Source organism: Vulpes vulpes, chromosome 4, assembly GCF_048418805.1.
Source record: "Vulpes vulpes isolate BD-2025 chromosome 4, VulVul3, whole genome shotgun sequence".
NCBI classification, from domain to species: domain Eukaryota; kingdom Metazoa; phylum Chordata; class Mammalia; order Carnivora; family Canidae; genus Vulpes; species Vulpes vulpes.
The window spans coordinates 17,326,868-17,344,745 of NC_132783.1; the positions used below are offsets into that span (position 1 = coordinate 17,326,868).

General features: G+C 35.7%; 1 protein-coding gene across 8 annotated transcripts in view; it reads right to left on the bottom strand.

Moving 5' to 3' along the window:
- Window positions 1-17,878, bottom strand: part of AFG2A (AFG2 AAA ATPase homolog A) — a 530,081-nt gene that overhangs the window by 247,570 nt on the left and 264,633 nt on the right. For all 8 annotated transcript variants that reach the window (XR_012000935.1, XR_012000937.1, XR_012000934.1 and 5 more), the window contains one exon: window positions 15,064-15,228. Coding sequence is in view for 4 of the 8 variants with exons in the window: in XM_026016788.2 (XP_025872573.2) it covers window positions 15,064-15,228 (165 nt within the window). In the remaining 4 variants the exon portion in view is untranslated. The remainder of the gene's footprint in view (window positions 1-15,063; window positions 15,229-17,878) is intronic.

A 17,878-nucleotide genomic window follows, 5' to 3' on the forward strand; every position in this document is an offset into this window, starting at 1 on the left:
GTCATAAAAATGTATCACTGAAATAGGAAAAAAAACTTGGTCCTTTGATAATAGAAAATATTACTTTTTAAATTTTGTACACAAATAGTAGATAAATATGGTGTTAAGTATGTATATCCTAGTTTTAGAGGTCATGCTTATGGACTGGTGATGAAATACATGTAAATTTTTTCTTTGGAAGTTCTTTAGTTGGTGACTTCTATACCTAATACATTTTCAAAAATTTTATATAAAAATGTCTAATAAAAGTTTCTTACAAAGGGCAGAAATTGGTTACTTTTTTATTCTTTATCTCACTTATCTTTTTTGGTGCCTGTGTAGTAAACTCAATTTTCTGTATTTGTAACTATGAATTTCCTCTTACATTGGGGCCTTCAACCCAAAATTCCTTCCTTCCTCCCTCCCCTCTTTATTCCCTCCTTTCCTTCCTTCCTTCTCTCTCTTTATTTCTTTCTTAAAAGTAATCTCTACCCTTAACACGGGCTTGAATCCATGACCCTGAGATTAAGAGTGGATGCTCCACTGACTAAACCAGCCAAGTACCCCAACCAAAATTCTTTTAGGAATAAATCCTAAATTAGTCATTAATTTCAGCCTGAATTGTTTTGATAGGCAGTTCCTAGTTTACCAAAAATTTATTGTAAATTACCTTTTTATCTTATAGATTAAAATTAAATTAAATTAAACTAAAATTGAGTTCCTTCAACTGAAGTCCAGGTGAGAGGCTCTAGGATCCTTCCCCTTCTATTCTTCTATTCTGATCTGACACAGCTCCAAAGAACCCTAATGCTTTCAGAGAGAAAATTTTAACCTATCCTCTAAAATATATGGATTTCCCAATTATAAGATCACTTACTACTACCAGTACCTACCTTTTAGCTTCCACCCCTAAGTCCATGCTAATAAAGCTCAGTAAAATATAATAGCAGTGTTTAAGATGAGGTTAGACTAATACCAGAGTCAGTAAAATGTATTGTGCAATTTGATTATAACCATGTGAAAATGTAATTGCATACAATAGAAAAGATTAGAAGTCCTTTCAACAAATTGTAAATACTTTTATTTATGTTCATTGGGTGCTTTTTAATGTAAAAATTGTTGGTGTAGAATAAATCTTTTTTACAAGGAAACTTGAGCCCTTGAAGTACCTTGAAAGTCAGCGAAGAGGGAAGGTAAAAGTTAAGAGTTTAAGAAAGCTACAGGAAGCAGACTGGAATACTCTGGAGTTCTTTTTTATTCATTTATTTTTATACAACCTGAAAACTGACCAAGTAGAAATTTATTTGGGAGAGTAAAATCTTTTAAAATGCATATGTCCCTGAAGTCATACTGATTATTTGGCTTTTATTGTGATTTGATTCAATCAGACTGTTTTCTGAGAGTTGACTGGGACTCTCAAATAAAGCACTCAGAAAAGTAGGTCTAGAGGATACTGGGTGTGGAGCAGGAAACTTGGAAGATAAACAGTGAAAAGTGAAAACAAACTTTGTCTAATCTAATCATGCCTAAAAAAGAAAACAAAATCCCCTTTTTTTTCCTGTTGGTTGACTTTAAATAATGCAGGTTCTCCTACTTCCAGGAGCTTCAGCTTATGTTTACTCCTTTTGGATTACTTATACTAGGGATGTAATCCATTTCAGGGGACAGGCATGGGAAACTACCCATCATAGAAGCACTGCTTCTAGAAATAAGTGTATTCTAAATTCTGAAAAGTTAACTTATGACCAATTTTTGGTAAACTAGGAACTGCCTATATAGACAATGTAGGGTGAAATAAGTCAATAGAAATCATCTTTATCAGTTACAAAAAAAAAAAAAAACTTCCAAATATAACATGACCAGTGCTATAATGACATGAACTATAACTGACTCTGTCTTAGTCTGCTCCAGCTGCCATAACAAACACCAAAGACTGGGTGGCTGAAGCAATAGAAATTTATCTGCTATAACTTCTCGAGGCTAGAAGTCTGAGATCAGATGCCCACACAGTCAACTCCTGGTGAAGCGCTCTTCCTATCTTGCAGACAGCCACCTTCTCATTGTATCTTCACGCGACCTTTCTTCTGTGAGCGCAGGAGGTCTTATTAGGGTCCCACACTTACTAATTTACTTAGCTCTAATTACCTTCTTATAGGCTCTATCTCTAAATATAATCACATTGGGGGGTAAGCCTTCAACATATGAATTTTGTGGAGACAGAATTCAGCCCATAGTAGACTACTTAAAAATTATAAGCAATTACCATTTAAAAAAAAAAAAGAAAGAAAACTTGAAACTTATTAGGCACTGAGATCTCCTCTCCACCCCCAGCCTGTGGCTTTCTTTGTGAAGTACATAAAATGGGAGCATATTCTCTTTTGCTTTAGTCTACATTTTGTCTATTATATGACTATAAACATGAATTGTATACATTGATCACCTAAAGTACTGGCTGTCAAAGAAGAAAACATACAACCTTCATGGATGGTTAGCCTTTAGAGCGTGATCAGTCTATATATAGGGCTGTATTTAACACAGCTTTACAGAGAAGGTGATTTAGGCAGTAAGTCAACGGATTTTACCTATAAAGTTATGTTTAGGCTTTTAGAGATCCTTAGGATACATCATTATTGGAATAGCAAAAATAAAAGTTCAAAATAATACAGAACATAGTTATATACTATTTTATCCTGCAATATATTATTACGGAAAAAAATTATTATAATGGGGTCTTTTGGTACTAATTGCAATAATTGGGATAGAATCCAAGTCATACTGACATTAAACCAAATTTTATACTAAGCTAGATCACACTAAAGTTGAACTTCAGTGTGTTTTAATTTTTACAGAATTTATACTGTATAATATCAATCAAGTCTTGTCCTTGAGTTATTATGTCCTTAAAATTCAATTATTGATTTCTAGTTTTATATACAAGTACAAAATGAATGAAAAATATTAATGCTAACTGATTTACATAATAAATGTACTAAAATTTTGTAAATAAATATATTTAAAAAAAAAGCCTAATTTAAAGGCACAGAAAGTATAATCTACCCGTGAAAATATCCCATAGGGTTCGAAATTAAAGTGGACCAGACATGGCAGGAATTTTTTGATGTGCTATACAAAGGAGATGCAGAAAATTAACTTCATGAATGAGAAATGAAATCATAGCTTAAATGTTTTTTATTAAACTATAAATGAACCATCAGACCAGCTTTTGTGAACCTGTGCATGAATGCATATTACATGCCAATTATGATCAACTAGGTTGTATAACAAGAAAGTTCATTTTCTTTTTTTTAAAATTTATTTATTTATTTACGATAGACATGGAGAGAGAGAGAGAGAGAGAGAGAGAGAGAGAGAGAGGCAGAGACACAGGAGTAGGGAGAAGTAGGCTCCATGCCGGGAACCTGACATGGGACTTGATCCCGGGACTCCAGGATCGCGTCCTGGGCCAAAGGCAGGTGCCAAACTGCTGAGCCACCCAGGGATTCCCCGAAAGTTCATTTTCAATGGACAACTTCTAGATTTATCTCCCGCCTAATATCCAGTCCTGACACAGGCTTATGGCATACAATAACAATAACAACAACAAAATAAGAAATGCTGGGGACTACTGTTTTTATATCTGAGAGTATTTGTGTGACCTTTTATATTTTTAAGGATTCTGGCAAGAAGTTAATGTTAGGCAAACTAAATACAATTCTTTGTTTTAAATACAAAACTACTCCTTAAGGACTCTTTTGAAGTGAATAAAATATGCCAAGGGCTACTTTTACTACCACTGAAAGAATGTCTTGCCCTAATGCCAAAAACAGTTTAAGTGATTTTTAAAAAATAATTCTGAAGAGAAAGAGAAAACAATTTTTTAAAACTCCCATAATGGTAAATGTGGCATGTGCATTATGTCTAATGTCTTGAATAAGGAAACCTTCCTACAAATACAAAAAAGCAAAATCCATTTTCCAGATTTTAATAGCATAAAAGAGAGTTAACCACTGTTAAAGGACACCAGCAATAATATTTGAAGGTTAAAAACATAGATGAAACAAAAAAAGAGAGTTCTGAAAGTCTTAATAATAATTCTTTCTACTTTTCTTTCTGGCTTAAGGTTAGATTTTGTTTTTAAATTTCCAAAACATAGTGAAGGTTATATTTAAGAACAACTTAATGATTGCACTACAATTCTGAACAACCATTTGATAGAGTTTTAGCAACATTTTTATAGAATGACGCCTTTGAGAATTCAGAATTACTGTCATTTGGGGATGAAGAACAAGAACATCCCTCTGTCACCATCAGACGCTTAATGACATATAGTGCTTTTGTCTTTAGTGTTAGATTTCTGAGCCTTACCTAAATACCTGGGTTTAATTCTAACCTAAATGAAAGGGCACAGTAATTGGGTATGCTTATTTCCTAAGTAATTATTCTAGGGGCGCCTGGGTGGCGCAGTCGGTTAAGCACCCATCTTTTGGTTTTGGTTTGGGTCGTGATCTCATGGTCATGGGATTGAGCCCCTCATTGGGCTCTGAACTCAGCCCAGAGTCTGTGTGGGATTCTCTCTCTCCCTCTGCCCTTCTCATGCTCTCTCCACCTCCTCTCTCTGAAATAAATCTTAAAAAAAAAAGAAGAAAAAAAGAAAAATCCCTCAATTTTCTAAAGTTGCTAGGTTCACTTCTTTTAACCAACAAAATTTATGCTAAAGCAAGTTAGAATTAAGTTGTATACTAGTATTACCCTGAAGAATATGCTGATATAGGGATATTATGTTAACAGTTTATAAGGAAACACCAGCTTTACACACTTGAGAGTAAAAAATAGTTTATACCTTTAACAGGAAAAAAAAATAAAAATAGGGATTACAAATGTTTATCAATATAAACTAGCTGAAATAAATACTGCATGTAACTATGAAATTCAGTTTGGCTTTAAAGAACATACTATTAAGACTAAAAAAATGAATACACATGAAACACTGTATTCATAAAATCTAAGCCAACTGTGGATATTTTCATATTAAAGACCAATTATTAAATAGACTGAATTTGATGATTATAAAAAATATAACAAAAATGACTTATTGAGCACTTGCTATGTACTTACAAGGATGAGTCCCTTATGGTAATTGCTTCATCTAATCTGAAACAGATCTATGAAGTAGAGACTCTTATTAACCTTATTTACATATAAAGAAACTGATCACAAGGTAAGAAATGGGTAGACTAGGCATTTGGATTTAGATCTTTCTCATTCCATAATCCATTTGCTTAATTATAATGCAGTTTTGTATGTAAAAAAATATTCCTTTTAACTTTTTTTTTTTTTAAGATTGATTATTCATTAGAGAGACAGACTGAGAGAGAGGCAGACACAGGCAGAGGGAGTAGCAGGCTCCTCACAGGGAGCCCAATGTGGGACCCGATCCCACACCCCGGGATCACAACCCGAGCCAAAGGCAGGCGCCCAACCGTTGAGCCACCCAGGCGTCCCTAACATTTTTTTTTTTTTTTAAGAGGAGAGAAAGAGAGAGGAGGGGAAGAGGGACAGACAATCTTAAGCAGGCTCCATGCCCAGTGAAGAGCCAGAAGCAGGGCTCAATCACACAACCCAGAGATCATGACCTTAGCTGAAATCAAGGTTGGATGCCTAACCCAAATGAGTCACCTGGGTATCTGGTAAAAAATATTCTTAAAAGAATAAACAGTTTTTACATATATTTGTGGCATTCTTTTCATATACGGATCAATTAGAATTATTAGAGAAATTAGTCTTCCGGGGTGCCTGCGTGGCTCAGTCAGTTAAGCGTCTGCTTTCAGCTCAGGTCATGATTCTGGGATACTGGGATCATCCAGCTCAGGGTTGGAGTCTGCTTCTCCCTTTGCTCTTCCCCTTGCTTGTTCTCTCTCTTTCTCTCAAATAAATAAATAAAATCTTTAAAAAAATATTAGCCTTCTATTACCTTCAAATAACCAAACAAAAATATCCAATTCTACCAGAATAGCATGCTTTACACATCTTTTTAAAATTGTGTTCCTCTCAAGTTAGTAGGACCCCTACATTTTATCACTCTTTTGAAGATGAAGAAACACAGATTAAATGTGCAAAAATTCTAGGGAACCAGCATGTGTCAACAGAGACTGTGAATCTGGAAGGAGAAACAAGGCAGAACGTTGTAATGCTTAAATCAGCATTACCACTAGCCTGAGTAATTCTTCATAGATATGGGTTAGCCTGGAACCCAGCTTTGGGGACTAGATTATTATTAGGTCTTGACTAATTTGTTGCCTTGATACACTGCTTCCTTACAAAGGGTTTCAGTACTTGGTTATAAAACACTCTATTAAGTTTGTTGCTAGCCAGCCTCTCATTCAATGTCCATTTCCTTTCTGACTAATGCTCCTTGTAAGCTAACAGTAGCTTTAAACATCTGGTAAGGGGTCAGTAATACAGGTATCACAGCACAAGGTGTTCTGGAAAACGATTTGCTTTGGTGTAAACATCCTAACTAAAGTAGCCTTCAGGTAAGTTGAATTAAGATTCTTTGTGTTGCCAGTTTGAGTAGCAGCTGAAGTTTGGAAATACAGAGAATGTTTACATCTCCATATGTTGGAAGTTTTAAAAACTGTACATTAAAATGAACATGATAATCTCGTAACTTTCACTTACATTCCTAACAAAGAGTTTAGGGAAAAAGACTGGTGGCTTATTTCCATTTTACAACACTTTTTATCATAATGCCTCCAGAATCACAGGTATTAAACTTGACTGTTTGTAAGGAAGTTGAAAAGCAGAGAAACCAAAGTTCTCAGAAAAAAAAAAAAATTACTGGGAATCTCTGAGCAGGTAAAACTTCCATTTCCACTCAGTAGAAAATTGTGAAAATTTGCTAAGGAGAATCTTTATTAAAATCTGAATTCTATGCACTGTCAGTCTTCTAATCCTATTTTTCTGGTGCTATGATCAGGATCGCTAGGCCACAGTTGCAAGTAATATAGAGACAGTGAATGAGACCCTAAAATCCTAGGTTTCTAGAAACACAATAAAGGAAACAAAACCATGTTATGTATTTATGGACTTTAGGGAAGTCCATCCCTAAGAGATCCTTATACAATTAATTTAATCTATGATAGGTATATAACCACATAGATTTTCAAAACTAGAAAGGATCACAGAGACCATATTTCCACTTCCTCTGTTAAAATACGAAAACTGGGTTCGAGAGATGATAACTGATTTGACCCAACCAATACTGTAATACATGGCCAAGGTAGAATGAAAGTTTAAGTCTTGGCTTTTACAAAACTTCTTGACTTAGTACGTAGATTGTAAAATTGTGGGCACAGGGGAAGGGAAGGGGTGGTGGCCTGGCTTGAAGTTACAGCCTAAATATCTGCTTTCAGTATATGCTGACTTTTGCTCTGAAGGTTCTATCACAATTCATTTGCAACAGGGTAGCCACATTTTAGCAACTGAAAAGAGCTGTGGAGATTAAATGTGTAAAATGTACTCTGAAGCACATGTTGGCCCTAGGACCTTATATATTCAATGTTATATGTGATAAGATGGCTCAGAGCGCATGATGAACCTGACTTTCAACATTTCAGTCATTTATACCAGGTGCTGCACCTCACAGCTGGTTTAACATTGCACAAAAGATATCTTTTTTGTTGTTTTAAAGAAAGGCAGATTGTGCAGTGCTTCGTTTGTATGTGTCTTGAGTCTTGGAAGCTTGACTACCCTACATTCTCCTACAAATGGTACTTGAGAGCTTGTCTGGAGGTTCTAGCAGTGAAGCATAGTGACTCGTATACCTTTGACCAAAGAAGAGTCCTCTTCAACTGAATGCACACCTTTGGGAGGGATGCATGTGGAGTGGTAAAGGAGGAAGATATCCGCCTAGCCAGCCAGATCAACAGAATCAATCCTAATGATCAATGGGGTGACAGATGTCACAGCCAGATCACCCTCACAATCAAAAAGACATCTAATATTTCCATCTCCCCCAATAATTTGTAATAAATAATGAATTCTCAAAATTTATCTCACTCACAAAACATGTTTGTCCAAGGGTTCATGAAGCAAATCTTAAAGACCCAGAAAGTAGTTTATCTACTTGGGATATAAAATCTAAATTTCTTTATTCAATGAATACATATCAACCTTGTATAAGCTACTGTGCTAGGAACCCTGAGGGATATTTAAAAGTGGATAAGCCAAAATGAGACAGCCTTATAGAGATGTGAAGTTTGTGTCCATACAAGGATGCCCGGCTGAGGGGGTGAATAAAGACTGAAATGGGGACTTTATGAAAGCTCATGCTCGGCTTGACAAACCTTTTGCCCTGGCAGGTAACTGTCATCAACTGGGGCAAAGGAGTACCTTTTTCCAATTCACATAATAGTGCTGGATAGACTAATGGTGGTTTTAAGTACAAAACGCTACCAATCTTTTGATGACACAAGTTTGATCACAACATTTTTTATTAACTTTTTCAGTGGCTCTCCAATGCTTAAAGGAGAAAAGCAAGTTATTCAAGGTCCTTCATATTTGCCTCACCTACTTTTCTTGTTTTATCACCTACTACTTTTATATGCAGACTCCTTCTTCTAGTCATATTTCAACCTTTAACCAAATCTAGGACGTACCATGTTCTTTTATGCATCTCTGCCTTCCTATCAGCCTGGAATGCTCTCTCCCCAGCTCCACTTGACTTAGGGAACTCCTATTTACTAATTAGTACTCAGATCAACTACCCTCTCCCTCAAATCCAGCTAGCGTGAGTCATACCCACTTCTTTCTCCCATAGTATTCAGCACATCATTAGATCATGCCACATGAACACATGATATGGAATTTAGTCATTTTTATGTTTTCCCTTCAAAACTGCCAGTCCTATTTTCACCATCTGGAAAATACAGTACATGAATAAAGAAAAACATAGTTCCTAACTTGAAGTAGCTTACACTTATTTGGGAAGTTGATAACAGGGTAACTAAAAATAATCACATATAAGATATGTACACCTAAAAATGTAAAGATGTTTCATATCTGTTGCTTAGTTTGCTAAGTCACTGTCCATAAGAGTAGGCAAATCTTACTAAAGATTTAGATATGCCAAAGAGAATAATGAAACACTTTCAAAGACTCCTCAGTTGACTCAGAGGCATGAAGAGATCATGAAGAGTCTTTCAGGAGGAGTTGAAATATTTGGTTTCTGGTCCTGGGTTTGTCAGTTATTCACTGTGGGACTTCAGGTAATCCATTGTTTTTGCTTGGCTCTAGTTCTCTTGGCAGAGCACTGTTCCCAAAGGGTTAAGATACTCAAATCAATAACGTATACAAAAACACACTTAAAACTAGAAAATGCCACTTTAGGTGAATGTTAAAATTGACATTTTTTGTTGGTAGAATGACAGATTCAACACATAAATTTGGCTCATCTAACATTAATATCCACTGAGTGTAAGATACTGGCTGCTTCGCTGGACTCCAAGGAGTAAAAAACTGGTTTCCATTGCAGAGAATCTTACAGTTTGTTTTGGGGAGACAAGGTGGCTGCTCATATTAAAATAACTATCAGGAAAAAATGTACAAAGAGCTAAACAAGTAAAACAGAAATCAGCGTAAAAGAGGTCAAAAAGAGAAGTCACTTCCAGGGACCTGACTTCCAGTGATCATGATGTTCTAATGACAAAGCAGTGATTTCTGTAGGTTGTGTAAAAAAAGAGTATTTTGAAATTCTGGGGCATAGAGTTTTAGGATAAATGCACAAAAAGGAGTAGAGAGATAACAAACAACTCAGATAAGAACAGTAGACCAGCTGGTTACAGCAGTATGTGTTCATAGGGCAGTTTCCAATTAAGCAGGACAAGTTGGCTGCAAGACAGTGTACAGGAGGTTGCTAAGTACTGTGGTACTCTGCTTCACTCTGGGGACAGGAACACTGCGGCCAAGCCTCTGCTCCCTAAAAATACTAACCAGAGGGCCTGAGACAGGCTAAAAGGTCTCCTTTATTATTATCTCAGATGCATTGTTAGATAGAGTAAATCTATGCCAAATTCAAATACACTGATCCTGATTTTTAGTTTTGGGGAAAACCGCCACAAGAGACTTCATGTAGGTAGAGTACAGACACCCTAAATGGCAATGATTTTTTTTTATATATATTTTCATTTTGTTAGAGAAAAGAGAGAATGTCAGAAGGAATGTTAATCAGCAAGATAGAAAATTAATTTAAAGTTCTCTCTTTATTGTGACTAGAACCTTCTTGAAGTAATGAAGCACATCAGAAGGTAATTTTTAAATGTCAAGCTGGCATTAAGACCTTGAGCAATTAGACACAGAAGGGCAGAGACTACAAAACAAAATCTAGGGCAAGACATGTGATTTAGTAAAACAAGAATAAATAGACTTCACATGAAGTTAAAGCTTTTTAAAAATATAGGGTGAAATGTATTTAACTCTAACAAATTGCTTTAAAAAGACTTTCTAGCACTAGGTCACAAGATTATCCTAAAAATCACCATATTAAGCAGATGCTATATTCTTTAGAAAAGAAAAAGAAGTAACTCATTTATAATTTAGCTTTCAGATACATTATATGGTTATTGAGACAATGCAAAACATTACCATCTTATAGCAACATCATCCAATACTTCAGTGGTAAATATAAACACTGAACAGATAAGAGGAACAAAGAATAAAGGGATGTAACATTTAGGAGGCACTCTTCATGTGTCACACACTGTTTCTTAGTGCTTTTATATTTATTTATTACCCCATTTAACCCTCAAAACAACTGCAAACACTTAATTTACAAATGAGAAAACTAAAGTCCAAAGAGGTTAAATAACTTTCCTGATGCCACTCTGAAAGAAAAAGACTACAATTTAAAAGTCTTACTCAAATGCACCATCAGAATTCCTTTTTGTCTTCCCTTTACTGCCTCTCTTGGAAGTGAATCCTCAAATCTTGATGTATGAAATAAATGCTATGATTGCCTCAATTATTTATAAAATCTATAACTGGTACCTGGCTCTTAGACATATTATCAATTTCACTTAATGAGATAATCACTAACAGAGGATAACATCCAAATGCAAATAAACATTCAACTCAAATTTTACAGATACTAGTTGTCAGCCTAAGTCAGCAAATTCCTACACAGAGAGGAAATTATCTTACTTGTCACTTCTGTTCCCAAGCACATGGTGCATGGGTAGTGGGACCGGCTATGCCTTTCATGTGCATATATTTGTGACTCTTGATTTCCTGTTGGTGGGTAAGATAAAAGTTTTCCTAAAGTAACTAAGATAATTGAATAAAAGACAAATGAAAAAATGAAATGGAATCTGCTACAAATAACTTAAAAAACAAAAATCAAAGCAAAAGAAAACAATAGCTATAACCAAAAAAGACTTATTATTTCCTCCTGAACTGAATTCCCATCTGCTTTTAAATGGCAACATGTTTTTCTATTAACTGGGAGCTATAGCCAAGAAGGCAAAGACAATGAGGTTCTGGCCACCCGGGAATGGCAGGCACAGGGATGGCTGAAGGATGCTACCTGCTTTTAGCCTCTCTGTGGAGGCTGCTCCTTAGTGACCCTATTCCTCTTCCAGCTGGCAACAAATTTCCCCTTGGAACTCTCCTGAAAATTAAGAAATAGTGCAGTTCTCTATACCCTCTCCAGGGAGGGAAAATAGATTGGGGTGTAAGGGGCTATTTGAAACACTGGGCCTGTGTTAGCTTTTAAGAAACAATGTCGACTGGGCAAAATAAAGCACTGGGTTGAAAGAAAATATTTTTAAATAGTAACTCTCCTCTATCTCAGTCATTAAAAGTACCTATATCATCTCCAATCACTCTCTACAGCTTTTATTGTTCTTTCTTTCTTTTTTAAAGTAAGTTCTATGCCCAACGTGGGGCTTGAACTCATGACCCCCAAGATCAAGAGTCTCATGATCTACCTCTGACCCAGCCAGGTGCTCCTCTCTACAGATTTTTGATTTAAAAATAAAAATAAAAAAATACTCACTACAGTTAAACATTTTATGTTTCTAAAAGACAGACACTGGTGTCAATAATTTCGTCATCTCTGGCTCATCTGGCCAAATTCTTGTTCATATAGCTAATAGTGTATAAATTAATATATAATACATCATTATATGAATGATATATGAATGAATAATATTGATGATACCACTCTCCTGTGAAGACAACTAATTTATCAATATTTTCATTTTATACCAAAAGTGGCCAATGACACACTTTCTAAATCTGAAAAAATAGCTATGGCTGTATCAGGGTGTATTGCTACAAAGTTAGAGGGCTCTCCTTATGATAATGATGAAGGAAAGTCCATTTTTCCTAAACCATAATTTTAAAAATCTTTTTTCGTTTTCAGTTTGTTAAATGCTTGTTAAATATGTACTATGTAATAGGTTTTGTGCTAAAGGTTCTGGCCTTAGACTGAGGAGGAAATAAATTAGTTACATCAGTGGGAAAGCACTGGGTCTGTAGGAGTCAGGTGACTGAAGTTCCAGCTTGAATTTGTCTTATTGCTAAAACAAAAACAAAACTTCCAAACTAATTTTGGCTTTCACCAATGCTGTACCATTTTCATTCTGATGGAAAGAGGTGGGGGGAAAGATGGGATCTTATATTTTATTTGAAGCTCAAAGTTATGTATCTTAAATTTCCTATTTATTAATTTTAAAACTGTTAAGAAACCATAGTTCTCTTCAAAAAATAGGGCTCCTGTGTGAACTGCCTAAATAATTAGACCAAAAAAAACCCCCCACAAAACAAACAATATGGAACAAATCTGTCTTGCCTAAATCAAAATTCCAGAACTACTAAGATATAGCTCGGAATAAAATTTTATGAAGTTGTAATGGATTACATGTATATAGATTATAATTAGACCAGGGTGGGATATACTTCCCTCACCCAACCATTATGGGACCCAAAAATGTAATTCAAGGAGGGACAGAATTTTCTTTTACTTTTCTCTGTGACTATTTTTAGAAGATCTGATATAAAAATTAACCAAAAATGAATGTGCTTATATAATAGATTGAATAAGACAGGTACTACATAAGAACTAGCAAGCTGGTACAATAATTCCTGGCACCAAATGAGTTTTTTCCTTTCAGCCAAACAGAATCTCACTGGCTTTGATTTTTGTTTAGCACTTCTATGTTACTACTATGATTTACTTCAAAGTGAGAAAAGCACATTTATACCTTGCTGACTGCTCTTCCATTTCACTCTGCTCAACTGAAAGATTTATGGTTTCTTCTCTTTGCTGTTTCCTATAAACTAACATATCATATACATGATCCAGCCCTTGGTCTCACATCAAAATATCAAAAACTGAATTCTAGAAATGCTGGGGCAGTCATTTAACAGCAACTATATATTCATTTTAACTTAATGGACAGTCATGTCAAGAAGATGTTCATAAGGATTATTTTTTCAGCTAGGACTTTAAAAAAGTGTATGTACTTCAACTGCTTCTCGAGGTAACTTTCTACATGATTCCCCCACTCCCCTCCTGCAATGAAAATGAAAATCCTACAGGGGGAAAATCAAATGTACACACTTCATAGCTGAGACAAAATAATGAGGAGATTTGGGATTTATTTTGGTTGCTGTTATTAGCTACGACTGAATGATACATTCAGCCCAATGCTACATGTGAATTTACCTACAATACTCTCTGAGTACGCTGTCTATTATGTATTAATCTCTTTGGCTTTTTCAGAAGACAGATTATAAACAATAGCAAGCTGACAGAAGAATATGGAGTCTCAGTCTGCTGGATAATTCAGAATAAAATGAATTTATAATTTCTTATTTAAAAAATATTAATTTCCCAGTATAAATCTGTGTCAGTGGTATTCAGAAGATATTTCTATGTTGAGCACTACAGTCTGTCCTTTTTTGAGAAATGCATGTAGAAAAGATGCACAATTCTTTTAATGGAATTTTATTTTGTAAATAAAAATGGCCTAAGCAAAAAGTTGCTAGGGACAGGAAAAAAAAAGTTTCATATTTTCACAGAGGTCTTGCTGTTCACAGCTAAGGACAGACTGTCCCTTTTACAGCTTTTATTTTTTATTTATTTTTAACTTTTATTTGAGAGAGAGAGAACATGAAACAGGGGGCAGGAGCAGAGGGAGAAGCAGACTCTCCACTGAGTAGGGAGAGCCTGATGTGGGACTGGATCCCAGGACCCTGGGATCATGACTGAGCCCAAGACAGCCACTTAACCAACTGAGCCAGCCAGGCGCCCTCTTTTACAGTTTTTATGAGAGAATTTCTGTTAATATATAAGTAAACCGACAAAATTTTCCAAAATGATTAAAGGTAGTAATAATATAATCTCTCTGCCAAGTCTTGTACTTCTGAGCACTTGTATGATATCCTAATTTCATTTTTATGATCTCTATAAGAAAATAGTATGTAAAGTTGTGTACTATTTCCATTTGATAGGTCAAGAAATCAAAATTCAGAGAAACGTGTGAATAGTTGGAGCTGATGTATCAAGAAACCCCAAAGAAGAAACTTGTACTTCTAGTCCACTGTTCTCCCCACTATACCATGTTAATTCTCTGAAGACTACTTTTTGAGAAGTAACAGAAGCCAAGTAAAAACAATTGAGATATAATAGAGGCCGGGTAAAATGCAATTTAGTGATTACCTGTCATTTTTTTTTTTTTTGATTACCTGTCATTTAGTGCATTTCCTGTTTTAAGATTTCTTAACATACAGTTCTTTCTTTTTCTTCTTAAAGATTTTATTTATTTATACATGAGAGACACAGAGAGAGAGGCAGAGAGACACAGGCAGAAGGAGAAGCAGGCTCCATGCAGGGAGCCCGACGTGGGACTTGATCCCAGGTCTTCCAGGATCATGCCCCAGGCCGAAGGCGGTGCTAAACCGCTGAGCCACCCAGGCTGCCCAACGGATAGTTATTAAAACAGTTGGCAGGAAGCTATCTTTTTGCTAATGACCCCAACCCGCTGCTTTCCTGCCCCCAAGGTATCTTGAGGAGAACTCTCTTACCTCTGCTCCTGAATATGTATCTGTTTGGAAGATGAGTTCATCCAGATTCACGTCATTACTGATTGGCATAGAGTGAAACTGCAGGTTAAGTATTTCCCTTCTTGTCGCTGCATCTGGTAAAGGCACATAGATGATTCTGTCAATTCTTCCAGGCCGCATCAAAGCCTACAGGGAAGATGAGACAATGCAGATTAACCAAACTCAGAACTGACATTATGCATGAAAGGTACCAAAGAAAGGGGGATATCTATAATCTCATGAATAACCCACTATCACCCATAATTAGCACATAAAACAAGTGCTAGCGATTTCTATAATCTATTTCAAAGATTCAAACAAATAATGTTCAAGGTACTTTTGAAAATAGCAAAAACAATGCTTCTGAGGGGTTTTCTGCTTCTCAGCAACTGTCAGGTCAATAAAAGATGTCTATTTTCTCTTAGGGAAATGTGTAATATGATTTGTATTCACTATATCAAAACACTTTTTTTGGGACTTCCTGCAATAACTCTTAAAATATGGGTTAAGCTGTTTGAGAGAGCCCTCAAAATAGCACAGCTCTGATAAAAGAGTACTTCTAGACCTGAAGTAGTCAAATGAACTTCCTTCATATTTTATTGGAGCCTAATGCCCAAATTATCTTAGAGCTAATGAATTAATCTATTCAGAAAACTTTACTGAGCATGCACTATACATTAGACAGTGTTCTTGATACTAAAAAATAGCATGAATAAGATAGATATGTGTAAAACTGATGGTGGTGATGGTTACATATGTCTGTGGATATACTAAAAGCCAATGAATTAAATATTTTAGATGGGTTAAATTTGTTATGTAAGTTCTATCTCAATAAAGTTATTAAAACAGATACAGATCTAAAATATGTGTGTGTATTAAGGGGCTAGGGCAACTTTTAGTTGGGGTAGTGAGACAAAGTCTCTCTGAGGAGGTAACTTAGGCAGATACCCAAAGGAGTCAGCCTTAGAAAGATCTGGGAGAAGAGTATTCAAGGTATCAAGCAGAGAAAGCAGGAATGACTGATATGTTCCCAGAAAAGAAAAAAGAAGAAAAAAAAAATCAGTGTGGTAGACTGGATGAAGGGAAAAGAGATAGGAAATAAGGTCCGAAAGATAGTCATGGGCAGATCTTATGGCCTTAAAAGACATGGTAAAGAGTCTGGATTGTATTCTACTCATAAAGAGAAGTCATTGGAAGGTTTTAAGTAGAAGATGAACTGGTATGATTTATGTTAAAAGATCACTCATGGGGGCAGCCCCGGTGGTGCAGCGGTTTAGCGCCGCCTGCAGCCTAGGGTGTGATCCTGGAGACCTGGGATTGAGTTCCACATCGAGTCCCACATTGGGCTCCCTGCGTGGAGCCTGCTTCTCCCTCTGCCTGTGTCTCTGCCTCTCTCTCTCTCTCTCTGTGTCTCTATGAATAAATAAATAAATTATAAAAAAAAAAGATCACTCATGGGATGATATGTGTAACTAAGTCCCAGAAGGAAAGAGAAGATTGGGCAGAAAAATTTGAATAAAAATGAGTCAAAATTTTTCCAAATTGGTAAATAAACAAATTTAAGGAGCTCAGTGAATCTAAAATTAAATATAAAGAAAACCACACCTAGACACGTCATAGCAAACTGCTGAAAACCAAAGACAAAATCTTGAAAGCTGCCAGACTGAATACAGAGAACAATAATTTGAATCACCAATGACTCTCAATCAAAACAATGAAGGGCAGAAACCAGCAGAACAACATCTTTAAAGTGTTGAAAGAATAAAAATGTCATCCCAGAATTCTTGTACCAGTGAAAATATTCTTTAATAATGAAAGAAAAATTAAGTCATTTTCAGATAAAAGAGAACGAGAACATTTGTTTCTAGCACAACTGTACTACAAAAAATGCTAAATGACATTCTTCAGGTTTAAGGGGAATAACCTAAGATGGAAAATTGATTCTTTAGGAAGAAATGAAGAGCACTGGAAATGAAACACCACGAAACTGTACATGCCTTCCACCTTTAAAAAATTACTCTTGGTGCTGACATAATCAGAAATGGCATTTCTTGAAGATTTAAGAGACACTTATAGTGCAATACAGCACATTTCTATATGTGCACTTTTGAATGAAATACCCAGAAAACAAGGTTTGATAGAAGTAAATACAGAAAATAAGGAAGGGAATCCCTGGATGGCTCAGCGGTTTGGCGCTTGCCTTTGGCCCAGGGCGCGATCCTGGAGACCTGGGATCGAGTCCCACATCGGGCTCCCGGCATGGAGCCTGCTTCTTCCTTTGCTTGTGTCTCTGCCTCTCCCTCTCTCTCTCTGTGTCTATCATAAATAAATAAATTAATTAATTAAAAAAAAAGGATTTTACTAAAAAAAAAAGAAAAAAGAAAACAAGGAAGATATGAACATCTTCTAATTAAAATAACAAAAAAAAATCAAAACCTTGAAAATGTAACTGAGGCCACACATAAAACACTATAGAAAATACCAACATCAAACCTCATATGGTTGCTCTGTAGAAATTAGTTCTTAGAGAATTGGCACGCACACACACACACATCATGACATTCTGTGAGTAATACATTGTCCTCTGTCTCTGAACCAAGAATCTCATGTCTTTAGCCAAGCCCGCATGAAATTGTGGCAGGCTAACTTGTTAGCTTTCTAATAGGCTAAAGTCTCAGAACCTTTATACTTCTTGACACGTATGTTCCTAAAAATGGAGTCTTAAAATAATATAAAACAAAAATTGACAGGATTAAAGAGATAAAAAGATAATTCCACAATCATAATAGGAGATTTT